Consider the following 21,327-nt stretch of genomic DNA (forward strand, 5'->3'; position numbering starts at 1 on the left):
AGAGTTGCAGCAATCTCAGACATAGTTGAGTCAGAGCAAGTACAAACCTGTGGTTGTCCACATGTATAATTTTAGTAATGTGAAATGGCACAAGAAAATTAAACATAGGCAAACAAAATACAGATGAATGATTGTTTTGAGAGTTCTGTCAGAAAAAAAAAAAAAATTATTTTTGTCTCATTTTGTATTTTTCCTCCGTATTTAGAGGTCATGGCAAAGTTAAGGGGCAGATACTTGCCTTGCTAAAAAAAGATTTCTAAGTTACCGACATTCACTAATGATTCCTTGAGAAGTACCTTTGCTGAATACTTGGAGGAATGATCGAAACAACCAATTTTGTAGTAAGAGCTATATTATGGTAAAAATACATTTTTATTCAATTATCAGAATATAAAGTTATTATAATGTTTGTTTGTGTTAAATAAGTATGCATTTCTTAAAACGTTAATTTTATAGATTCTTTTTTCTCTTAGATGTTTGAAGGCTGCATAATACTGTCTGCATTTTGGGCTGTGATTGTCTCCATACGATTCTATTGCTATACTTATTCCTTTAAATGATTGGTCTGTGAAATATTTTCCCTGTACTTAACACCAAGGGTTTGAATACAAAGTAAAATAAAAACAGTTTGGCAAGCATTTTATTTCCATTTCTTTTGTTTTCTTTATCTACCGTCATATGACTAAAAACATCACAGGTAAGGAACTTGATAAATATCACTTAGGATCACAGAATATCCTAACTTGAAAAGCACCCACAAGGATCACCAAGTCCTAGCTCCCCACAGGACCGCCCAAAAATCAGACCCTGTGTCTGAGAGCTTCGTGCAAATGCTTCCTGAACTCCAGCAGGCTTGGGGCCTGGACAGCTGCCCTGGGAAGCCTGTCCCAGTGCCCGACCACCCTCTGGGTGCAGAACCTTTCCCTAACCCCCAGCCTGACCCTCCCCTGTCCCAGCTCCATGCTGTTCCCTCGGGTCCTGTCGCTGTCCCCAGAGAGCAGAGCTCAGTGCCTGCCCCTCCGCTCCCCTCGTGAGGGAGCTGCAGGCCGCCATGAGGTCTCCCCTCAGCCTGCTCTGCTCTGGGCTGAGCAAACCAAGGGGACTCAGCTGTTCCTCATACGTCTTCCCCTCCAGACCGTTCACTGTCTTCTTAACCCTCTTAGATGCTCACTAATAATTTTACATCCTTTGGCACCCAAAACTGCACACAGTACTTGAGGTGAGGCCACACCAGTGCAGAGCAGAACAATTTCTTGACCTTGACCAGCTAGCAATGCCGTGCTTGATGCACCCCAGGGTGGAGCTGGCCCTCCTGGCTGCCAGGACACACTGTTGACTCATATGCAGTGTGATGTCAAACCCCCCAGTCCGTATGTATACCCAGGGTTGCCCCTTCCCAGGTGCAGAACGGGGCACTCGCTCTTGTTATACTTCGTATAGTTAGTGATTTTTCAGCTCTGTAACTTGTCAAGATCTCTCTGCAAGGCCTTTCTACCCTCGATGGAGTCAACAGCTCTTCCTAATTTAGTGTCATCTGCAAATTTACTTACCATAACTTCATGTCCTGCATCCAAGTCATTTATGAAAATATTGAAGAGGACTGGCCCCAGAATGGAGCCTTTGGGAACCCCACTAGTGACTGGCCTGATGTAAGCCCATTTACTGATGTGAGCCCAACCCATCTGCCAATTGTTCACTTCTTAATCACTTCTCAATTCTTCATGAAAATATTTGATAGCAAGCTGTTAAAGAGAGCTCTCCCTTACTTACATTGATATCTTCCAAATCCAAATTATTCAGAACGACGTTGTTCCTCTTCCAGATGATAGGAGGTCTCAGAGTTCCCTGGATGGCACAACTTAAGACAGCACTTTGTCCTACCGTTGCTGCAGTGGTGCTTAGTTTTTGATCTTCTGGCAGACTCAGCTGAACTACCTCTGCAAAAGACATTGTTTTCAAGGTCAATTTGTTTGCAGTTTCATAAGGTTAATTAGTATACAGCTTTTGTACACTGGGAATTTAAAGATTTTAATTGGAATCAAAGTAAAAAGAACTTCCGACAACCACAGGAAGTTCAGAATGTTTCAAATAAAGGTCAGCATGACATTTCAATTAAATTGACTGACAAGCATCACCATATCAAAAGAGAAACATTTAACATGAAAATGAATTTCAGAGGTAAGACTATCTAAAGTTAGACAACAAAAGTTATTTAACAGTAAGGCCAACGAAGCATAGTAGCTATCATCTTCATTTGACTAACATGGCAATACTTCTGTAAGAGTCATTCATTTTCAGAAAAGAATATTATGGAACTCAGTGTAAGAAATATGCAAGACTGAAATGAAAATGGGGGGGGGGGGGGGAAGGGTTCCTTGATATCAGTGAAAACACAAATGTATGGTATTAGAAAAACCCGGGGAAAAAAAAAAAGTGTCATTTTAATACAAAATAGATTTTGTATGTAAAAAAAATAAATAATAATAAAAAAGGTCTCCATGAAATAAAATTCAGTACAAATAAACATATTGTTAAAAACAGAGTACTCAGTCTTTAAAAGAGAATAATTTTAAGGAAGTCTTTGCCATACAATTTTAGAATAAATCTATTTGATGAAAATGCAAGTAACTACTATTGGTAGAGAACTACTCTCAATTCTTTCAACTTTACACTATCGAAAGTAAATCTTTCGCTGTTTATCACTGCCTCTGGTATTTCGTATTGAAAAAAAGATAAAGCATGGCCCCAGTAACCTCCATCACAAAAACTGTAAACAAACAGAAAAAATAAGAAGAAAAAAAGAAATTATGCGAACACCCATGCTCATTTCTAACCAAGAAAAAAAAATATCTCATTTTTCTGGTTAACCAAAAGCTGCTAACTACTCAACTTTTTAAATGACCTTTTAAAGATTCAAGCATACGTGATCCAGGCCTTGAAAATTTCTCCAGTAACCACTACAGTACACTGGTCTGATATTAATATAAGGATGCTTTACTTTTATGTTCCACAACTCACTTGGACACTTAGAGAAAAAAGAAAGAGTGATAAATATTAGTTTGATGATGCTGTATACTCTTCCTTCTATTATTAGTTCCATTTAGCCATAAAAGCAATACTTTGTAATTAACACAATTAAAAAGACAGTATAGTTTAATGCTTTTTTTTCATGCATCAGAGAACTATTTCAATAGCTTCAGGAAAAAGTTTTGTTGTTCCATAATTGAGCTCAATGATCAATTTTTGTGTGATTAAAAACATTAATATTCAATTTAGACAAAAAAGACCTTATTTTTTCTTCTCCAGAAATAACATTTTATGTCTCAAAAACTCTAGTGACACTGCCCATCAGACATACATATATGTGACTGACTCATTTTTTTTTTTGGTAACTGCATGCATTATCTGACACCATTTTTCAAACCACGTAAAAAGGAATGTACAAATTAGATTGAATATAGTAATATTTACTGTAGTTTTTAAAATTTACTGCATTCACCGGAAACACTTCAGCTCCTATGTGCCAGGAGATGGTTCTTCAGAGATTATCACATAGACTTCTTGAAACATACCCAACATGAATACTGAATGATTCAAAACTTCTGACAGAAATTCAGTGTGCAAAACTCTCAAAAGGTATGTTAATACTGTGATACTCTATTTATAAAGGAGTAATTATCTGTGTTTTCTGAAGCCAATACTCAATTTAGCATAGTCATTAATTAATTATCATAAAACTAGCTTATGCTATAAGCCACACTATGAAAAATGCTAACTAACCTTCATACGATAAATTCAGCTACCTAAATTCTACAAAATTTCAAAGTCTTTTTTTCCAGTTAACTCTAGTATTACTATGGATGCCTGTATACAGAAGGCCAGTGGCTATTATAGAAATGATCTTTTCAATTTGAATGCAACTGTAGAAAAGGGAACATTTAACAAATGCAAAACTTAGCATTTGCTGCCTTAGTGAAGACAGTATTCTGAAATCAAAATAGAGCCATTACTGTACTATTTTGTTGACTTTTTTTTTTTTTAACTACCTTTTATATACCAGTATTAACAGCCTTGCCATACATTACAACAGTCTGGAAAATCACCCTCATCATAAAAAACAAACAAACAAACAAACAAAAAAAAAACAACACTAGTTTTGCTAGACGAATTCCCTAAAAAGTATTACAAGTATTTATATACATCTGTAGAATGCATTTACCATTTTCACATTGACCTCATCTGGTTCCTCATAGTCACCCTGTGATTGACTGGTCCACACAACTTTCTCCTATTCTACTGTTTCTAATAGATGAATTATCAGCTGGAAATATAATTTCTTACTATTAAGCAAGTATAAGGTCTTGTACCTTGTAACATTACATTTCAATTCATTTTTTATTGCATCAGGCTTCAGTTTTTTTCAATCCCTCTACTATAGCAACCCAACATATCTCTGTAATTTTCTGTTTAATGTATTGTTCACTTATTTACTGGTCACTGGAGAAACTTCACTAATAACTCCTTCTCAAAGTGATATTTTCCTATTCCATTGAACCTGTTACACCTCCTTTTTAGCCAGTTCCTTATTCATTTCATTATTTCTCTACTGTATATGATATACATCATATCGAATGCTTTACTGAAAATGATCAGAGTATTTCATTTCTCATTGCTTCTTCAGTTATCTAGAATATTTGTTATAGACCTACTTTTGTTTGTCCCTCAGTTAGAAATAAATCAATTTCAGATCAGTTGATATTTTTTCTCATATAAGTATCTTTCTGATGTCTTTTTAAAGTATCTTCAGAACTTACTGAAACCAAACACAAAATAGTATGTATTTCAGAATTAGCAAAGAAACTGATCAATTACATCTCCTTTTTTGAGATTATTTTGTTCTGCAATATGTCATATTGAGATAGATGTATCACTACTATATATATTTTTACCTTTGTTTTTAAGCTTAAGGTATTTGTCTAAATCTCTTATACATATCCAATAGGTTTTTTTTTGTAAGATACGGACAGTGTATTCAAAAAATGAACAAACAAACAAACAAAATCACCTTGCCCTAAATAGCTTACAACCTAAAATACATGAACATATACACAGTGATTGGGTACTCCTGCATACGTTTATAAAGCTTTTAGCTCTGTATGCAGCTCACCATAGGAAAATTTTCAAAATTTAGTGACTGATATAAGTGAAAGCAACTAAATATAAATAATTCTGAAGAAGATATTACAATATTGCAAAATGATAATCAATTACAACAGAGTAAGCGCTTCCATTTTCTTAATTCACCCAATGGCTAGTGATTAAACTGTGAAAGATGGAAAAAGAGTTTTCAAAGCTAACATTTTACAAAAATATCCTAACAGCAGCAGGGTTAATCAATAGTGGAACCTTATCATTAAGCATTATTATTTCATGAGTCAGACATTTTGGGCTGTCATTTTTTGTGTAAATTAAGCTATACCAATATTTGTGTAAACCAACATATAAAACAGTATCATTGTATTTTTAAAATACAGATGAAGTGCAGCAAGAGGAGAAAAAAAGAGTAGCTCTGTAGCGCTTTAATCCACCTTCCTTTTTCCTTGCTCCTAAGTACAATGGGCACATAACATGGCAATGGGAACATTCTGATACCCTAAGTTGAGCCTATGTATAATAAATAAATAAATAAAAATCACCTTTTAAAAACAAGTAAATAAGTCTTTTGTTCATGGACTACAGTAAGCTCTGAACTTAATGGATAGTGTACAAAATCTAGCTTTAAGAGTTCAGAATCTGTGCTTGTAGGGCATTAGTTTTTGACTTTTGCTTTCCTATAGCTAACTACAAAGTTTGTCTTTTAAAAAAGTAACCTGTAACTACATAGTACAGGTCACTGCATTTCAAAAGATGTAAAAGGTTCCCTTTTGGCTCAGTTTTGTAGAGCCTAACACACAGCAATTAACACACAGCAATTAACATTAGTAAGTCCTAAAACCTCCTAGACTAGACATACCGCTTGTATTGGCTGATAAATTTTGAAAAGAATTTGGACAAATGAAAAGTAAAGAGTAAAATAAGATGAGTATGAAATCTGAGACATAAAATGCTTAGTGTTTGGAATTTTATGACCATTTTTTTTCATTCAACAACTACAACAAAATCTAAGTCTGTAGTTGATCAACAGCTAAATATAATCCATAAACAGAAAACTCCAAATGAAGGAAGAGTTTTCAATGAACATCAGAACATGATAAATGTCTCACTTAACTGTGTAAATATGAGAATGCTGCCAGTTGGCTGTGGCAAGTCTTACCATGTCATTACTCAGTGCCTTGTAATATCTGAAATATAACTACAAAATGTGCCTTTCCTATTTTTGGCATTGATCTCTCATAACAAAAGCTTTTTTCATCAGTGTCATTTTGCTGTTTTTTTTTAAAGCAATTTTAAAATCAGCATGCGTTACTATTAACATGTCTAATTTTGTCAGCTCAAAAATTAAATGATGAAAAAGTTTTCCTGTTTTCATAAGGCATAAAATAGTCTTAGCATGCTAGACTGAAGAAAATATATTGAATTTCCCTTTGCAGTGTAATGAAACTATTTTTTCCCGTAAACATATTTTTCCACAAACTTAAACAGAGCAAAACATAGCTCATGTGAAATAAGAATTTTGACTGGCTTTTCAAATTAAGAAAAATACATACATGAACTGATAGGCCAGAATTAAGTCTGTCATAGAATCATAGAATGGCTTGGGTTGTAAGGGTCCTTAAAGATCACCTAGTTCCAACCCCCCGCACCATAGGCAGCGATGCCACCCACTAGATCAGGCTGCCCAAAGTCCCATCCAGCCTGGCCTTGAACACCTCCAGTGATGGGGCATCCACAATTTCTCTGGGCAACCTGTTCCAGTGCCTCACTACCCTTACAGGGAACAGTTTCCTCCTAATGTCTAATCTAAATCTATCCTCTTTTAGTTTAAGACCATTCCCCCTTGTCCTATTATTCCTGACCCGAGTAAAGAGTTTTTCTCCATTTTCTTTTTTTTTAATAAGACTCCTTTAAGTATTGAAAGGCTGCAATGAGGTGTCCCCAGAACCTTTTTTCTTCTTTCTTCAAAAAAGTAATTTTACTATTAAAAATAATAATAATAATTTCCATTTAATAAACTTCTTTGTCCATCCGTTCAACACAAACAATGCAGCATAGAATCAGCATAGCACAGAACACTGATGACCCTGAATTCATCCAAGAGTTTATAGCACTCAACTCAAATTAATCCACAAGACAGAATCCAGCTGTTAATGAGATGTGGTTTTCCAATACATTCTAAACTTAGTAATTATATTCACATAATAATAATAATATATTAAGTACTAATATGTCAAAACAAATTTAGACAAATACTTTTTCTTTTCTTTTTCTTTTTTTTTTTTTTAAAGGACAGCAGTGAATATACACTGTTCTATACTAATTTTTCTACAGACAAACTAATTTCTTTCATAATGACAGGTTTGTTTTCCAAAGCAAATGAGACCAAATGAAGGGGAGCTTACAATATCACATACAGACAGGTTCAAGACTGCATATTTATTTTCTGCTTTGAATTTGTTGTAAACTAGTTAATCACATATTTAGTAGAATGTTTCAGCTTGAGAAGTAGTAGAAGACAGTTCACAAGTAGCTGTTCTCTAGGTCTTATGCCAGCAAAGGTGTCTTTTTCAAAAGGTTCCTTATTCATTAAATTAAATCCAAAATACCTTAACCCAGCTCTTTGGAAAAAAAAAAAAAAAAAAAAAAAAAGTAATGACAGCAACAAAAATAATAAAAAAATAGAACAAAAAAAACAAACAGAAATCAAAAAAGCATATGGTATTAATATGATAAGCCTAAAAATTTCTCCTAAAATTCTCCTAAATCCACAACTACCCATACAGAGATAATGTGATAGTTCAAAGGCCTCCAGTATCATTACTAAGTGCTTACAGCAACATGAGACGACAAAAAAAGGATGACAGCATAAAAACTAATCATTTAATTTCCAAGTAGCACAGTCCCAATAGAATACCCAATACCACACTGGCCTTTTCATTTTAAGTTAAAGCCCATGCTTTGTTCTTTGTGTCATAAGCTTAAGCATGAAACATGATAATTAGAATAGTCTTTGGAGGAATTGATTCCAGCAAAAAATACTGGAAGTAGAGAAAGTGAGGTGGTGAAAATATTCACAGTGGTGGAAATATTCAAGATCATGATGGTCAACCATTTTTAAGTAATAAAGAACTTAATGGAAAAACTATTCAAAATATTTTATTAATTTTATTTTAACACCATTAAAGGAATGAAAAGCAATCTGATCTTCTGGCAGGGTAGTATCAATCTGACTAGGATTTGCTTCATTTTTATTTTATTTTATTTTATTCTTACCATAAACAAACACGAAAAGCCACAGTCAGTTCCCGTATCAAAGGTCTGTGGTCCTTGGTATTTACAGGACCTTTGAACATTGAGTAAGAAATACAAATCTTTAAACTCCACACTTTAATTAAATGATTTTTACTCGTTACATCCATTGAATCAAACCGCTCCTTGAGACCTTGCGTTCCTCCCAAGTCTGCAAAGCCTACACAGACTCAAGTTATGAATGAGTGCCACAAGGACTATAATGATTCACTTAAGTCTTCATAAAAATCAATAAAACATATACTCTCACTCGCTCTGCAGGGCACTAGATTCATTAAAAAGTAGTTTGGAAGCATTGTTCATGGAAATATGAGGAGTTGTTGATTATTTAAGACTCCCTTGTCATTGTATACAGAAATGTAGAAGTTTCTGTGTATCTGTGGGCTGCACCTCTCTTAATGCATCATGCTAGATCAAGAATTGCCAGAAATGCAATGTTAACAGCACTGATGGACAACCCATCCGTCACATATATTCACTGAGTTTCTCAGGTAACCACTCTATCACAGTTACATTGTATCAGTACCTGAAACAGACCATTGAAGAATCGTTTTGTGAAGAGAAAATATATGAAATAAGATAACTGAAAAGATACATCATTTAAATCTATGAAAACCTGCATTAAAAAAAAACCACAACAGTATATATATATATATATATATATATGTATGTATGTATGTGTGTATACATTATGTAGAGAGAGATTATGTTTTGCCACGAATGTCAGGTAAACTGAAAATGTCCAGGAACAGTATCATTACTGTTCACTAAGAATATTTACGATAGTACAGATAAAGGGTTCATCCTACAGACTGGTTGGTTATGAGAGTCCCTGGAATCTACAAGATGCCATACAATCCTTATGAGATTTTTTTCAGCCTTGAGGAAAATACAGGCCAGGAAAGCTAACTCATGAGTCCTTTGGCTTTGAGTCCTTTGGCTTCAATGTCTTCTGCAGCAGTTAGATTACTGGAAAACCAGTAATCTAACCATAGCACTGACAGTCTGTTTGCCATAGGCTATTTATTAGGGATTAGGATTTGAGTATCCTGATTGACATACTAGTTCTTCCCTGTTATGAAGAAGAATGGAATTTGAACTTTTATGAATTTCCATCTCCTGGAAGAGACAGTGAACGAACTGGTAAAAAATAAATCTTTCTCCCTTCTGCCTCTACTATCATCTCACCAGACTGAAACTGCCTCTCCAGCCTTAATATCTCCTCTCAGTATGTTCTGTAACTGATTTTCTGCATCACTCAATGAATCCTGATGGAAATTTGTAAGTGTGATGGGTTAGAATTTCATTTGATGCATGTTACTGGAATTGCTGATCTGAAAGTAGTCAGCTACGGTATCTCAGGTTTATGTATATATATAAACTTTCAACTTTTATAGTTGACATACTCAAAGTTACACAACAATCTACTTCCAGCCTATAAAGCTGTAGCAAATGTTAATTTTAAAGTTCGCTGGGAAGAGAATCTCAGGGTAAATGAAGCAGTAATTTCCTAATCATCTATTGCCATTTCCAGACTTCAATACCAATTGGGTATATCAAAAGGTATAATTAAGGATTGGTAAGATATGATTAATATAGCTGTACTCTAAAAATATTTCCAGAAGCAACAGAAACCATGACAGTCCAGAAAAATATGATCAACATTCTTACCTGGAATGCCACATCACTGTCGAAGAAAACATGCCCTTCAGGGTGCATAGGTAATGAGTTATTCCAATCATACCTGTCATGATATGTGATATGACACCTACAGCTAAGACATCATACTTGTCCAATTATTTGTATGGACATACATATTCACCATGCATCCATAACATTGCAATGGTGAGAAAGGTATCTGACAAAGGAAGATTTTCAAAAGAGCAAACCACAACACAAAAGAGAAAAAAAGCATATAAAAGATATTAACAGAAAAAATCTGGAGGTAGAAATGTTAATGCAATTCAGAACACAGATTGGAATAGTACGTTTGCATTCCCTAAAAAAAATCATCAAAAATTATATTGTATGCAATGAAAATTTTCCTAACATTAAAATTAAAAAAATATATAAAACATTTAAGAGTAAATGAAAATTTCCTAGTTACTTTTACATTCATTTTAAAATGGGCTTTAACAACCAAGAAGGGAGGAAAAAAAATACAATATCATGGTACATCCTGTTTCTTTGTGGGAGGGAGGTTGTTCACCTTTATGAAATATAATGCACAATTCCCAAACATCTCTCTGATTTTCCTTAAGATTCCCTATTACAATTAGTTTCCTTATCCACATTGTCAAGTCTCTGAACAGCTTCAGTTTGGTACTTCTGTGCATCCTGCAACTTCTATGGATTTCATTAACTCTTTCATGACATGTTCCTGTTCACTGGAAATTATCTACAGCAGAAATATATATTTGAAAATATTTTTTTAAAGATTGCAGGTTCTGGAAATTCTGAGTACTGTAGTAATTTAACCTATGGAAGAAGGGTGAAGAAAGGATGCATTCACTTACTACAGTCATTGCAAGTACATGCTTACTTGTCTTGTGAAAACATGGAAGTGTACTTACAGCCCCAAGCTGTGAATTCCATGGATCTTTCATCAGGGGCATATATGCAATTGCACAGATTCTACTGTCTTTAAAGGATGATTAATTTTAATTATTAGGGCAGAAAATGTCCAAGGGTTTTGTTTGTTTGTTTTTGTTTTGTTGTTTGTTTACTTTGTATTTTTAATTTTTCATTGTTTTCCAAAAGAAAATTATTAAAATTTTTGCATTTTCTCATTTGAATTTTGGGTTAATTATACATTTAGTAGTTTCTTTCCAGTTTTGGAATGCAGACAGAAACAAATAGAAAAAAGGAAGCATTCTGCTCAATGCATCTCTGCTGCACCATAATCCATACTGCATGGCAACACCAATTCCAGAGACAAATGAGGAAACAATTCAATGGGGCCAGATCAAGCTACAGACTCTCAGAGCAGGGCTGTACTTGCAGCTGTGAGAAGACGAAGCAGAGCTTCTGAACAGACCAACCAACCGAAGTGGAATTTATCAAGGTAGATAAAACTCTTAAAACCAGGATACTTTTCCCCAGGGAAATGCTATGAAAAATGCCTATTATTTGATGCAATCTGTTTCACTCAAAAGACAAAAAGATTGCTTTTCAATAATACCTTCAAAACACGTCTCTTCAGGAAAAAAGAACCCGTGAAGATGATAACTTGTAGAAAGCCAAAAAGGAGGCTGAAATCCAACAAGCTCAGTGTTTCCCAGCTGATCCAAAATCACTCAAAAATACATCCATTCAAGTTATCTGCATATGCAAACTTACACAAGATCCTCACAGGAAACCTAATGAGGAATAAAATCAATAACGATTGATGATAAGCACAACTGTAACTATTTAGCACATCACCGAACACTGGGTTCACCCAATAACCAGAAATTAAGAATGATAAAAATTGAATGCCATTAAGTTCAGAATAATGTTTTCCATGAAAACAGTGGCACACACAAGTATTCATGAGTTGTGTTAAGACTCACGCAACAGAGACTGGTAATGTGTGGATGATAATTTTACATGAAAAATAAAGTTATATAAATATAAAATTATATATATATAATATATATATATTAAAAAAAAACAAACAAACAAAAAAAAAAAACCACCCAACACCAACAAAGCTGTAGGCCACGCACAACCTAACACCAACAAAGTTGTAGGCCACACAGTCACAGGCAAGGTTAGACAAAGTGGTTTGTCTAACATCTTCATTGCTGTCTTGGATGATGAGACAAAATGTGCCCTCAAAATACTTGCAGTCAACACCAAATTCAGAGAATCAGGAAGCATGCTAGTGCAAGACTGCATACTTCTTTATCAGCAGGAGAAATGGGCTGACAAACCATAAGTAAGAAGTCTTATGCTTGGGACAGAGTAAGCCCATGCAACAGTACAGGGACTGACTAGACATCAGCTTTGCAGAAAAAGACTCAGGTAGACTTCAAGTTGAACACAAATAAAGAAACTTGGCCAAATCCCTGCCAGAACTCACCTCTAACGTGTGCTGCAATTCTATGGTCCCAGCTATGAAGTCTGTGAGAAACCTGAATTACTAATGGCAGGGGTAAGGGTTGCTAAAGGCAAAGGTTATTTAGTTCATGTAGACTAGCTGGATTTCTCAAAGGCTTTTAACAGTTACCCTCAAGTCTTCATCAAGTGTTTTGAAGAGACACCTATGTTTTACAAATGCTGCCAGGGTGCCTTCATGTGCCAGTGTGAGTCTAGGAAGCACTCATGTTAACATCATAGTACAGACATGATGCTGACATTGAACTGTCCACAGTGTTCAAGAGGCTTATGATACTGTTCCTTTTCTGGATAGCATTTTATTCATTCAAAGTATAGCTTCAGTTAACATCAACTTCATCTCAGAGTACTCAGAACCTGAGCAAATGGGCGTCCTAGTCTCAAAATCCATATCCTAAATGTGAGGAACATGCAATCATGTCCAGTTAAATAATTCAGTTAAATTGAATGAACTATTAGTCTGATGCACTATAATATGCTCCTGATGCAAAAGCAAAGACAACTGCGACAGTTAAAAACATGTTTGTTTACTCTTAGTTTTCTTTTTTTGTTTTTCTTACAGCAATTATCTGCCTTATTCCCAGAGAAACTTTCATCATCAATAGTAGAAGCTTTAACAGACAAAAGATAGTTTTATGCTATATTTTTGATTCATTCTCTATTCTCGCCATCAAATAGAGCAGGAACACCAAGGAATATGTGCAATCATACAACAGAAATCTTCTTCATAATGCAATAACAAAGGTCAAATTAAGTTGATACAAAGTATTTTTAATATCTTAAAGGACTGTAACTGTTAATTATATTAAAAGGCTGCTGATGAAAATTGCACCATGAAGAACTACTGACAGTCCAGTTTATCTGGATTTAGATCTTCAGAGAGAGTGCACAAAACCCCAAAACAATCTAAGGAACCATAGACCTCAGAGCTACCATAGCTTCTCATCTTTCTGCAGGTATCATTCACTATTCTTGCACTGGAGCCCACGATTACTTGGTGGCAGCCAAGAGAAAAGAGCTTTAAATTTCAGGTTTTGAGGGAGTATTTGCTATTACAGACTCTTCTGCATCTTTTTGCTTAGCAAATTTATTTCTCCTTCCATCCATCACTGCCTTAAACCATCTTTTTGTGTGCTTTGATTCTTCAGCTCCTCTTGCCATTAATGCTGCTATTTACTTACTTTCCAGTTACTGTGAATTAAATCAACTAAAATTAACAGCAGTCTCACCTGAACACATGATCTCAGGCAAACTTACTTATCGGATGCTCAAAATAGATCCAGCGCTTACTATAAAGCTATCCACAATGCCTTGCTTAGCTAGAAGCACTAGCCTTTCTGCTGCAGATTGCTGTGCATTAGACCATGCAAGCTACATGTTGCACTGTCCAGATCTCTACTTTTATCACAAATAGTTTAAAGCTAGGTTATTTTTAATCAACCGTGTATCCCACAGCATAAATATATAGTATTTCTGCTGATACATAGTCCAAGAGGCAACAAATTTTTTAACAGCTCCTTATTTCTACAGGACCTATTAAATCATTGGGAAGCAGAAGACACAGTTCCTCAAGTATTATAAAATGTTTTCTTTCCAGTACTCTGCAAAAACTTGGTTTGGATACACAAATTCTGCCATTATAGAAGTTCAACTGAAGTGTTTGCTATGTTCACACTACATAACCTTTTAAATCCCGACCACACTCCAGGTACTTGCTTTGAAAGCAGTCTAGATCACATCAGCACATAAAACCATAAGCAACTACAAGAAATTCTTCATTATCATTTGAACATCCACAGGTTAATATAATACCTCATGGTGCATTTTAGATGAACCATTACCCAGGACCAAATCTGAAATTGTCTATCAGCAGTCTACACATGAAAACAAAATGGTCTTGGTTCTCAGTGAAAATGTGTGAGCAAACTTTTTGGTCAATATGGTGTATTCCAAAGTATCTTACAGTAAATATGATCATAGAGAATACATCCTTATTCGTTTTCTCAGATTAACAGTTGAAGACTTAACCTGAACCTCAAAAAATCCATAAATCCAGACAACCTGCCTGTAATGCAGTCTTCATAAAGGACAGATGAAAAATCATAACACTGTATTATTCAAAAACAGCGAGAAACAGATTTCACAATGAACTACCCTTGCAGGATTATATTGAAAACTACATACCCTGCTTTAAATTAATAAGAACAGTATTTTGTTAAGAGTGGCCAGTAGAAATAATACATAATTTAAAGGGTATATGAGTTCATCATAGCTTAAAACATTTTCTGTTTTCCTCTTAAAAACAGATTTCAAAGGAATTGAAGTTGTATGTTAAATATAGATGTCTTAATCTAGATAATATGGAAGTGTTAATTCATTAAAGTAGTGATAATTGGTTTTGACCTTATTTATTGCAGAATATGTTGGTGAATCTGTCTAACCAAAGAAGGCAATTTATGCAAAAATCAATTTCAGCATGCTTGTTGTGTTTGCACATGACTAGTTCAAGCAAAAACATTTTATTTAAATGCTAAGAGTTAGCATAAATATTTTCAAGTAATCTTACTAGTATAGATCCGACTTTAATGCTCCTTATGTTCACTGCAAACACAGATGCTGAACATCAATACTTGCAGTTACTTCTAATGAAACATTTAAAATGCAGCAGTTCAATCTACCAAGTATTTCTGGAACTAATCAATAATGAAATGGGAATTTTCAAGAGAGGAGTTGACAACCTTGGTAACTCACGGTTTTATGCATGAAGATTTCTGTTTATAAATATAATAATTTGCCAGTTTTATTTACTGCGTAGTTCCATTTTACTCCGAAATTTCAAAGCTTCTTTCCCAGAGTGGTAATAGAATTTCCAAGCATTCAAGATCTCTGGACTTATCCAGAGTTTTATAATAGCTCAACTTTGTAAACAATTGTCTCTTTTTCCAGTTCTGTCAGGAGAATGACAGGACAATACTCTAAGACAGTAGTTCAGGATCAAATTACCTGAAATACAAAGGGGAGTTAGAAATTCTGAGGCTTAACAGTACTACTATATTTCCTTTGCAAGTAGAGGAGGGCCATGCAGCTGTTATTCAACAGTTTCCTGAAATCTGAGGAGTAGAGTTATGAGGCAACGCCTCACAGAAACCTATAATGTGGAAAAAGCACAGATGGGAGTAGTATGAAATAGATTCTGAAAAATCTATCAATTGATTTGAGAGAAAATAAAAGAAGCCAGAACTCAAGGTAGGCTAAATTACTTGACTGCACAGAGCCCCCTAACTTTGGTTATTACCTGAGTACACTTTTAATCCTGTTAAGAGTAAACATCCATGCAAAGGACACAATGTTGTGTTGAATACAGTGGCACATTCTGAGAACAAGAGGGAGTGTATTTCTGTCTTGGCTTTGAGTACCTGCTATGTTTCCTCAAGATCAAAATAAAAAATATGCTATGCATATAGGAAGATCAGCACAAAGTTTAAAGAACAAACTAAAGCCAGACTGAATTCAGATAGAGTTCTTAGCTCTTCAGTCTTGCATACTACAGTCCACTGCATCTCCTTCTGATCTACTGTTTCACAATGCGCATCAGGTCTTGAAATGGGCTGAGAAATTACCTTCTTTTATGTCTCCATTGTAGAATTCTGTTTGCAGGTCTTTTATGAAGAAGTCATCCATGGAATTCCTCCCGTATCTCCACTAGAAACCATGTTGAACATGATCCAGGAGAAGGGGTAATACACTAAGTGATAAAGTTTTCTAAGATAATGTTTTTGGAGAACATATAATCAGATAGTTTAGTATGAAAGAAAAATTTGCATGAACACCTTACTTCTGATACCAGCATGCCAAATTCAATATATTCAATTCAGTATTCAAAGTACTGAATGCAGGGAAAAAAAAAAAAAAAAAACAAACAGACCAACCTTGTTTACACAGAGATGGGCTCTGAACTAGTTATTATTGCTTAGGTAAGAGACCTTGAGAATTTAATTGGTAGTTCTACAAAAACACCTACTCAATCCTGACAATATGACAATAAAAGGAATTATTATGCAAAGATTGGTACCCAAACAGAAAAATATTACTATGCCCCTGTATAAATCTATGTTGACTCTGTTTGCTTTTAGTCCTTTCTTCTGGGAAATAAAGGGGATTGGGGGGTGGAAGGGGAGCATAATTAAAAATTGCAGTAAAAAATTAAACGAAGAAAAAAATAAAACAGAGAAACAAGAATGATTAAAGGTGTGGGAAGCCTTCCATACAAACAGCTATTAAATGTCTGAAATTTTTCAGAATGGAAAAGAGATGACTAAAAATATATGTCAGGAGCTTCAAAAAAAATCAGTGTCTTGGAGACTGAGAATACAGAGCAATTGAAAAAGTTCTTGTCACACAAGAAATAAACAAACTAAACAGAAAGTGTGCACAACAAGCAAACAAACAAACAAAAAATACTTATTATAGCCGGAAGTCATTAAACTGTGAAAGTCTCTGAAACAGTGTTGTAGATGCTAATTTCACATGGTTCCAAAATGCAATAAAATTTGAGTGAGACATCCACCAAGAGATATTAAAGATAAACCGTCTCCAAAACAAAAATCACTGGAGATGAGAAAGCATAATAGAAGAATCTTACATGCTTTTTCTTTTGTTATCTTCCCTAAGCAGACCAAGAGATAGCAGACTAGATGGATCTTTGTTGCAACTCAGAAGTTGTTGTTATGGGTATCTTGTTACTTATGGATATTAACTCAGCACTTCATAAGCACAAACAAAACATTAATCTTTGTTTAGCATCAAATATTCCTTAAATAGAGTGTTCAGCAAGTTTTAAAACACTTTAACTATTCTCTTCAACAAATATATCTCCACCATATGTCTAGGTTGAGAAGAATTATTATTGTAAAGCAAAACAAATTTTCAGAAATGACACTTTCTCCAATCATTTATTCATGGAAGAGTGGCAACCAGATGAATTGTTTGGATCCCTTCCATCTTACGCAATCATTTTCCCAATTCTTACATTAAATAACTACATAAAGTAGTTATTATACTACTTTACCCCTCCCTCCCAGTAGGCTTACACCGTTTTGCATTTTTTTATTACATCGCATGTAATACAGAGATATGTATACCTCTGCTTGTAGCTTCATAGCCTTTTAATAGTGCCTTTTTTTTTTTTTTTCTCACTATGGCCAAAATTGCAATTCACATATAAATCATTTGCTAACTAAATCCTAAACATAAGATTTGATTATCTGAGAGAATTATCTGTTTAGAAAACTGCCTTTAGAATCTACTGACATTAACTGGGGCTACAACACAGCCCCATATTTTGTTAGGCATATTTTGTTAGTCTGTTTCCTTATTTGCTTTGGTAAAAAAAAAGTTTTTCTTTTTTCTCCTCAGCCCCCTCCATCCCTTCCCCTTTTTTTTTTCTTTATCCCAAGTGTCTAAACTACATTTGGATAATTGCACATACATTTTAAGTCTGTATATGAAACATAACAGCCATACAACTAAGTAAGGGTTCCAGCAATCACAGGCAGCTAAGTTAATAGGATATACAATTTCATCAAATATACACAACCTTCATGTACCTAAATGCTCCTACTGAATTTTGCTTGCTTGTACCTCTGTAATTAATAAATAAATAATTATTATATGTAATTAAGAGATGTTTGTTTCTGAGCAGTTTCAAAGCCAGAACTGTTGAGGAGCAAGAAACATCACATGTTAGAATACAATTATCTGAGGCTATAAAACCAGCTTAGACAAGCTTGATGCTTCTTCCCCCTCCCTCTGCCATACCATGGCCTATATTAATATGGCGTTACACAATTTAAATTCTGGGGAGCCACGTCCCTTAACTCTACACACACCAAAACACTATTTGCCAGACCTCTTTTATCCAAACACTTTGTAAATGTACTAAAATAACGGACATTAGCTAACATGTACTAGCAAAGTAGACTACTAAAACTTTCATAAAATGGAAAAATGAGATAGTAAACTTCAAATATTTATTGAAACATTTCTTCTAAGATACTAATCTAAGTCACTTTTTAAATTTCAAATGTAAAATATTGTCAATATACATAATGAGAATTAATTTTATCCACATTTTATTTGAAGTTTTCTATAAAATATTTAAATTCAAAAATCCCATTCACTGTTTATTTCAGCTGACCACAAAGAGTGTCTTACTGCAGCAGTAAACTGCATAACAATGTATGAAAATACACTATGGAAGCATAACTTTAAAGAGAAAAAAACAATACTCTAAAGCTATGGAAGAATACTATAGTAAAACTTTAAATTGTGCTATTATGTTTTGGAAATGAAGTTAGTAATGACATTTCCAGAAACATGAACACTTTGCCAGAACCTAATTCTGTATGAAAAATGGAATGAACTCAGATAGTTTCTTCTCCAATCGTTGCAATTGAGACATTTTTTCAACTATGTTGTCTTTATCGTATGTAATGGATATTTGAAGGCATTCAATCAAAAAAAAACCAAAAAACCTTTCTCAATACATTGTAATACACTTTACTGTAACACTAACATCAACAGCAAAACTCACAAGCTTTGCAAAACTATTTTTTTTTTTTTATTAACCCCATTTACAGGATTTCCAATGTACTTTCATACAATCTAGGTGTAAACTATGCCATAAAAAGGAATCTGAATGCATATGTCAGATATGCTTAAGAAATCCAGATATCCCAGGGATTACTAAAACACTTTTACAATCATCTTCTGACTGTAACAATATCTTTATTTACCTATATGTGTGAATAGAATCAAAGAAAATCAGCAGAGTAGATAAGCTATAAAAAACAAACAACGAAACAAAAACTCCAAGAGTCTCTTCTCAGGGAAGTTGTTGCTTTGGACTGCATAATAGCCCAGGAAGTAAAAAGCAAGAAAACCTACCAAATTTCGGAATAAAGTTACTTCATAACAATTTTCTAAGGTGAACACTAGTGCTTGCTACTTAAGAACAACCAGCAAAATCAGCCTTGCATGGAGCATAAGACGACACAAAGCAGCTCAAAAAGTCCTCCAAAGAAATGAATTGATTGCTTTTTGACAGAAAAGCAATCTATTTCATTCAGTCTTCATATGAAATACTTAAATTATTTTAGTGATCAAAAAGTACCCTTTTGATGTCTTGGGGCTATGTCTTAGATCCAACTTTTCTTTAATATTTTTCCATTTCCTAAGCACACTTGAGAAATTGCCTTAGAATCTTATCACGTTAATGCAAGATTACTTCAGATCTCTAGTTAGCAATGTTTCTGACAAATCTTAAAAAAAAAAATAATAAAAAAGCCAACTATTTTATTATTGAAATTTAATAGTGAGCTAGAACACAGATTACGTCAACATGCAGTAGTAATCTCCTTTGAGTAAGCGGATTCAATATTTTCACATTCAGCTGTATGGAAAATAAAGCACCTATCTCATGCATGTACCTGAGACTTTGTTTTCAAAATCACACTCATGACCTAAATGGAACCTAACATGTACTGTTTTTTTTTTTTGATGTTGTTGTTTTGTTTGCTCACTTGTTAAGAGAAAAAGGATGTCTGCATGCTGGTTCCTAAATACCTTAAATATGTTAAAGGAAAAATAACTTGTATTTAGACTTAAAATGACGATAATACTTCTGAAATTTTGTTTAAATATATATTTATTATTGATAAACTATTTATAGCCAACTACTCTAGGTTGAAACTGGTGACAAATTTTAAATATGAAATCCAGATAAGGAGATAATTTCCTGAGTGCAAAGAACACAATAAATGCTAAAGAGGCTTTCTTACTAAATGTTTTATGAGCCTATTAATATTCACAATAGTTCCAGAAGTGTAATTTTGCCTTGAAGTAGATACTTAATGTTCTTACTAGCAATAATCTAGTGATCATCTCCTTTAACAAAGTCATTACCCCTTGTGGGTAAAACCCTGGAAGCATTTTCTCTCCTCCATCTCCTGGCCCCTGTTTTGGAGAAAAAATGCTTCCTTTAATAAATATTAATAAAGGTGACTATGATTATAAAGTATTATTTTAAATGTGTCTTGTAATGTTTTTTACAATATCTAAAGGTGTTTGTGGATGTTGAAACATCAGTCAAATCCTAATCTTACAGGGACACTGCCTTGCAAAGATGAAATATGAATTTGAAAATCTGAATGAAAATATGAATATGAAAATCTGAATTAGCAACATAAAGACAATAGCTCCAGCAATACTGAAACTCACCACAATTTTTTTTACAGCTAAATTTACAGCTGTAAATTTACAAAATTACATATCATTTATTTAGTATTGTGGTATCATGAATGACTATATTAGTATTCTGTTTCTACGCAACTCAGTTCATGAAATAACAACTTATTCACGCTACAATAGGACTAATTCATTTTAATACATCTTACCTGTTTCTTAAGTCACCTAGGTCAGTACAAACATTCTGCGGCCTGGGAGAAACACTAGTAGGGCTACAGAAAATGCCACACTTTATCAAAACTTAATGAAAAACGTACAGTATCTGATCTGGCAATATATTGATAAAATCTTTCATTTTTTTCCTTATACAGAAAAAGGCAGAAATCAGGCAAAATTTTAAAAGAATAAGAAATTTTAGTTCCGCTATACTATTAATTGTTATCAAATGTTTAGAATGTATACTATAAAGAAGGTACATTAAAAAACAGCTGTTCATTTCCTACTTTGATGCAGAATTCA

At 34.0% G+C, this 21,327-nt stretch overlaps 1 protein-coding gene across 4 annotated transcripts in view; it reads right to left on the reverse strand.

Annotated features, from left to right (window-relative positions):
• The window catches only part of FSTL5 (follistatin like 5), a 348,242-nt gene that overhangs the window by 82,042 nt on the left and 244,873 nt on the right, over nucleotides 1-21,327 (reverse strand). For all 4 annotated transcript variants that reach the window (XM_035323584.1, XM_035323585.1, XM_035323583.1 and 1 more), the window contains one exon: nucleotides 1,771-1,937. In XM_035323584.1, coding sequence (XP_035179475.1) covers nucleotides 1,771-1,937 — 167 coding nt within the window. The remainder of the gene's footprint in view (nucleotides 1-1,770; nucleotides 1,938-21,327) is intronic.

Source organism: Oxyura jamaicensis, chromosome 4 (genome assembly GCF_011077185.1).
Source record: "Oxyura jamaicensis isolate SHBP4307 breed ruddy duck chromosome 4, BPBGC_Ojam_1.0, whole genome shotgun sequence".
Taxonomy (NCBI): Eukaryota; Metazoa; Chordata; class Aves; order Anseriformes; family Anatidae; genus Oxyura; species Oxyura jamaicensis.